Source organism: Triticum aestivum, chromosome 6A (assembly GCF_018294505.1).
Source record: "Triticum aestivum cultivar Chinese Spring chromosome 6A, IWGSC CS RefSeq v2.1, whole genome shotgun sequence".
Classification (NCBI taxonomy): domain Eukaryota; kingdom Viridiplantae; phylum Streptophyta; class Magnoliopsida; order Poales; family Poaceae; genus Triticum; species Triticum aestivum.
The window spans coordinates 587,604,732-587,610,775 of record NC_057809.1 but is presented as its reverse complement, the minus strand read 5'-3'; the positions used below and the strand labels follow the sequence as shown (position 1 = coordinate 587,610,775).

General features: G+C 42.9%; 1 protein-coding gene across 1 annotated transcript; it reads right to left on the bottom strand.

Annotated features, from left to right (window-relative positions):
* Nucleotides 1-534: 534 nt before the first annotated feature.
* Nucleotides 535-2,421, bottom strand: LOC123131162 (uncharacterized). Its single transcript, XM_044550897.1, has 2 exons — nucleotides 2,291-2,421; nucleotides 535-1,545 (listed from the first exon to the last, which is right to left on the bottom strand). The coding sequence occupies exon 2, from the start codon at nucleotides 1,490-1,492 to the stop codon at nucleotides 755-757; it is 738 nt and encodes a 245-aa protein (XP_044406832.1). The 5' UTR covers nucleotides 1,493-1,545; nucleotides 2,291-2,421; the 3' UTR covers nucleotides 535-754.
* Between the last annotated feature and the right edge of the window lie 3,623 nt (nucleotides 2,422-6,044).

Genomic DNA, 6,044 nt, shown 5'->3' with positions numbered 1-6,044 from the left:
GACTTTTTAGGGACTAGAGACTTTTTAGTTAGGACTAGAAAAAGTCCTAGGACTTATGAACCAAACAGGGCCTTGACTTATGAACCAAACAAGGCCTAAGACCCTGTTTGGTTCATAAGTCCTAAGACTTTTTTTAGTCCCAACTAAAAAATTGCTAGTCCCTAAAAGGTCCCTACATGTTTGGTTTATGGGACTAAAAGATCATATTATAACTAAAAGTCCCAAAAAGACTCTCCCTTAGGTTCTTCTTTCATTAGTTCCAAATGCCCACTTTAAATATAAGTCCCTCCTATTTGGCTAAAAAGAACTTTTTTGAGTCCTTACACCAATAAAAGTACAATTATTTGGGGATGGAAGTAAGGTGTAACTCAAATATTAACGTCATAAATCGATGCAATCCGCGGGAGCCGGGGGCATATGATTCAGAATTACTTCAATTAATATTACGAGGAACGGCAATCTTTATGATTGAGATCAGGATAACAGTTACCGATGTGCAAGGCTTGGGTCCAGGATATGCACGTGGAGCCGAAGTATACAATATAATTGAGATCGGATATATCCCCGATACACCGTTTCATGGTTCGCACATACCCTTTTACAAGATTGTCCACACAATTTTATTTTATTTTTTGCAGGTGTCCACACAATTTTGTTGCAAAAGAGAAAAACAAGTCCACACACACATTATTCAACTTTTACGTACCCTTGATGCAAAAATAAAAAATAAACTTTGACGTACCCTCATCTTTTTTCATTCACTATTGAATGCCTCGGCCACGGTTTGTGCAGTTTCTGCCATGCCCCCAATATCCAGACTCGCCACCTCGAGTACGGCACGGGCGATGTCAAAGGACAGGCTGGCAGCCTTCATGAGACCGCCTCCCTGCTTCTTCCTAGTAAAGCTTCTCAGCACGCCCGGCATTATCGGCGCGCTCGCCACCCAGTCTTGATAACCGGTCAGCCTGTTGTTGGTGTCGACGAGGCATTGCACATGCAGGTACACCTCCTCACCGTCGTCGTAGGTGGAGCGGTAGGACAAGGACGTCGTGGATGGGTTCTTGCACATGGCGCATGTACCAGATGGGTGGTAGCCGAGCTGGAAGGTGCGGCCATCCTGGATGACACGCCTAGGCATGAAGGCACAGGAGGGGTGGAGGCGGTCATACTCTTCGCGGTTGTAGTACCTGTAGCCGAGAACCTCGAGTCCACACAAGCCGCAGCACATTGGAGGGTCGCCGGAACCAGACTCGGCATACAACACGAAATCGCCGGCGTAGTTGACATGCTTGAAGGTCGCCGGAGCGGTGGCACACTCTGGGTGGGCGTGGAAGTTGCATGGCTCGCACCGGTAGTGCGCGGTCCCTTCTCCGTGCTGCTTGCACACGTCGCAATTGAAGCTCCAGCTTGCCATGTCCACCAGGCTGAGCTTGTGCTCCTGGTGCAATTCGTGATTGACCGTCGCTGGCAGCGCCCCAGATGTAATAGTCATGTATGCTGGCTTGCTTAATCTCTTAATTTGCCCCTCAACTTGTCAAAGGCGACCTACAGGTTGGAGTAACAGCTTTCAGAACACACCCTTCTTGTTTGTCATGTCAACAGCCAGAGAAAGAAGAAACATACATACATACAACAACAACGAAAACAACAACTCATTGGACAAATCATGAATTATTATTAAGTAAATGTACAATGATTGATAAGACAATTTTATATTAGACCCACGACGCAATTAAGATATGTCAATAAAACATGATATACAGTGGGTTGTTTTTTGTCTTATCTATAATGACCACATACCTCTAAATTTGTGTCGAGACACTGTATTGTGTTAGAGATCATCTCTTAACAGAAAAGAAGACAAGATACTCTCTTTTTCTATATCTCTCCCTCCATCTCAGCAATTATAATACGTGGCAATGCTTAGATATAACCATTATGCATGCCCTAAGGATAATCTAACAATCCAATATGTGGGTATGTGCTCGAATAACGAATCAACTGGGTAGGTTAGCGAATCTGTTTCTCGTAGTAAAGAGAAGAGTTACATGTTGTGCAATACTATTCAAAACGAGCATTTGATTAGAATGATGTGGCTAAAGCAATATCTTAAAACAGGGCTGAGAACAGGTCGCTGCATGCAAATGGTACCGAAAAATATCCTCCTTTTTCCTGAAGATAGGAAGAACTTATGAACAAGATGGATTACTCCATGCATGGAATGGCCGACGGAACACCATCACGTACACACAAACACACAGAAAGAGATGAGCGACACAGAATTATTCACCTTGGCCGGCCGGGATTCCTCCTATCCCGGGGTCCCCGTGAGTGCTAGAAGACTTTTGTGTGTGTTGGGGGGGAGAGAGAGAGAGAGAGAGAGAGAACTGCTCTCTTATATTGAGAGAGAGAGAGAGAGAGAGAGAGAGAGAGAGAGAGAGAGAGAGAGAGAGAGAGAGAGAGCTGATTGAAGAGCCACCGAGAGGAAACTTCTATAAAGAGAGAGCTGATTGAAGAGCCAACAAGAAAACTTCTCTCTTGACTTGATCTGATACAGTCTGGAATAGAAAGTTTCCTTAACTAATTGGTATTTACTTTGCATGAAAAATAAGCTTGGTGGATAAGAGATTGCAAAGAATTTTTCTCAGAATCACATCTCAAGGAGGGCTGGGCGTTCCTGCAATTCATCATATAGAAAAAGAGAATTGGCCCAGGTTATAAGGAAGACCGGCCCTGTAAACCATACATTTCCCTGTCCAGTGGCGGAGCTTGTATGGTTGATCTGTTCCCACCCCTAAAAAAAAACCTTAATCTGTGCCCCTTTTTTCCATGCAACAAAAAAAGGACATGTGTTATCTGTTGGCATTTACAAGTAGAGCCACACACATAGAGAAAAAAATAATTCTCGTATACATTTACGACAACCAGATATACCTTCACACAATTCGATTAAGCCTCCAGCTATTGTGTCCTCAAAAGTACGAGATCCTAGTCTGAAACAAGAAAATCTGGCAGCCTGAGCCCAAAGATTTGTATTCAAACTTCCATGTGAATTTGTGTTCCAAACATTGAATGCTTTTAAAAATGGGACATTTCTTTAAAAATATATGAACACTTTATCAGATTTGTATTGCATGTTTTACTTTTTATTTTCGTTTTTCTACATGAACATCTTGTAAGTCACATGAGAACTTTTTGTAAATACCCGATGAATATTTCTAAAAATATAAGATGAACTTTTTCTAAATATATGATAAACATTTTTTAAATGATTATCATCGTTTTGGAATTGGTACAGAAGTTTTATAAAAATACACGATGAACATTTTTTTAATATATTGCCAAAACAATTGTAATACATGCCGATATATCCTAAAATATATGTTGAACTTCTTTTTAACTACGCGATGAAGTTTTTGTAATTATGCAGTGGTCTTTTTTAATGACACGATTAACATTTTGTAAAGTTAATATTTAAAAATTTAATACTTTTTGAACAAATAAATATATATAGGTGAAAAAGTGAAAACAAAATAAAAATAAAAATATCTGAAGTGCTTCCCAAAAATAAAACAAAAGTGATAAAGAAGGAAGTACAAGCTAATGTTATGTTGGATTCTCAGTTGATTTATACACGGACTTGTAGTAGAGGCAAATTGATATGACCCTAAAAAAAGAGATGCAAATTGCTATGGACACAAAGGAAAAAAAATTGCTATGAACAGGCTCATTGCTACGTGACATCGGCAGTATTGAGGATAGTAGAAGGAACGGAGTCGGCTGAGAGCATAAATGAAACTTTGTTGGTACTTATACCAAAGGTAAAAAACCCAACTCTTTTGTCTCAATTTCGTCCTATCAGTTTGTGTAATGTATTATACAAGATAGCGTCGAAGGTGATCTCTAACAGATTGAAACAAGTGCTCCCTGACATAATCTCGGAAGAACAGTCAGCCTTTGTTCCTGGCAGGTTGATTACAGATAACATCATTACGGCTTACGAGTGATTGCATTTCATGAAGAGAAACAAAGCAAAGAAGCATCAATCCTGCGCACTCAAGCTTGACATGATGAAAGCCTATGATAGGGTCGAGTGGACTTATTTAAAAGCAATCATGCTCAAGTTGGGCTTCACAGAGAGATGGGTGAATATTGTGATGAGCTTGGTTACAACAGTCAAATTTTCTGTTTTGTTCAATGGGAAGAAACTACAACAGTTTATCTCTTCAAGAGGGATCAGACAAGGGGACCCGATATCTCCATACTTGTTCTTGCTAGCAGTAGAGGGCATTTCGTGCCTGTTAAAATCAAAGAGTGGGTCATCAAACTTGCATGGCCTACAGGTAGCTACTACGGCGCCACCAGTGAGCCATCTTCTATTTGTTGATGACAGCCTGCTGTTTTTCAAGGCAAACGGTGTGGGGGCAAACGAGGTGAACCAAGTTCTGGAAACATATTGTCAAGCAACTGGGCAGCGCATCAACTACTCAAAATCTTCATTGTATTTCAGCAAAGGGGTGCCGGATACGGTGAGACAGGAGATAAAGGATACACTCAATGTTCCTAATGAAACTCTCAACGAGAAGTACTTAGGGATGCCTTCAGATATTGGTAATTCAAAAAATGGTGCATTCAAGTATCTTAAGGACCGTCTGTGGAGTAAGGTACAAGGGTGGATAGAGCAAACGCTTTCCATGGCAGGGAAGGAAGTTCTTGTAAAGGCTGTGGCCCAGGCGGTACCGGTTTTTTCGATGTCCTGTTTTAAACTTCCCAGAGGGCTTTGTGAACACCTAAACATGCTCATTAGAAAGTTCTGGTGGGGAAGCAAAGAGGGGAAACACAAACCTCATTGGGTTTCCTGGAAAACTATGACCCAACCTAAGAGCATGGGGGGTTTAGGGTTCAAAGATTTCGAACTGTTTAATCTGGCAATGCTGGCTCGTCAAGCATGGCGCCTCTTGCAGACTCCTGAAACCCTGAGTGCGCGAATTCTGAAAAGTGTTTACTACCCAACTACAGATCTTCTGCGTGCCGATTTAGGGAGTCACCCGAGCCAGGTATGGAGAGCAATAGTAGAGGGCAGAGATACGCTCAAGCAGGGGCTGATCAGGAGGATTGGTAATGGAAGCACAACGGGTTGCCAAGGGACGAGATGAAAAGGCCCTATGCTTGCCGAACACTGAACCCACCTATGCTAGTTTCTGAACTCATCTCTCCCGTGTCAGCAACGTGGGATAAACACCTGGTGCAAGCTACTTTCTTGCCAATGGATGTCCAAGTGATATTGGGGATACCGTTGTGCACTCGTAACATTCCTGACTTTTGGGCTTGGCACCACGAAAAGCACGGTTGCTTCTCAGTAAAATCAGCGTATAATATGCTTGTTGCAACTAGAAACAGAAGGGAAGCATGGCTTGAGGAGGGGCCAGGGCCGTCTAGCTCTAGGGCAGAGGTAGGAGCATGGATACATTTGTGGAAAACTCAGGTCCCAGGGAAAGTTCGCATGTTCTTATGGCGCCTATCTAACACTCATTGCCGACAAATGATGTGTGGGCACATCGGCACATGTCTGATTCACCCTGTTGTGGTCTATGTGGGGCGCAGGACTCATGGCGTCACTCCCTCGTTGAGTGCACTTCTTCGAGAAGCGTTTGGGCTCTAATGAATGAGGAGGTTACACATAAAATCATATCAACAACCGAACCCAAGGCGAAGCAATGGCTATTCACTCTGATGGATTCAATGTCCCACAAAGATTTTGTCCTTGTGGCCGTGACACTCTGGTCGATTTGGTACGCTAGGAGGAAAGCCATCCATGAGGCGATCTTCCAAAGTCCCCATGCCACACATGGTTTTATCATGAGCTTCATCTCTGAACTGGAAGGGATAAAGGGCAGCCAAGAGCAAAGAGGCAGGGTCGTGCCGACGCCCATACATAGAAATTTGAAGCCGAAAAAACCACCAACAGGATACTGCAAAATCCATGTGGATGCAGGAGTCCAGGGAAGGACAGGGGGTGCAACCGCTGCTGTCTGCAGGGATGA

Excerpts from the sequence above, each read along its gene's own strand:
- LOC123131162 (XM_044550897.1), bottom strand. The coding sequence starts at position 1,492 with ATGACTATTACATCTGGGGCGCTGCCAGCGACGGTCAATCACGAATTG.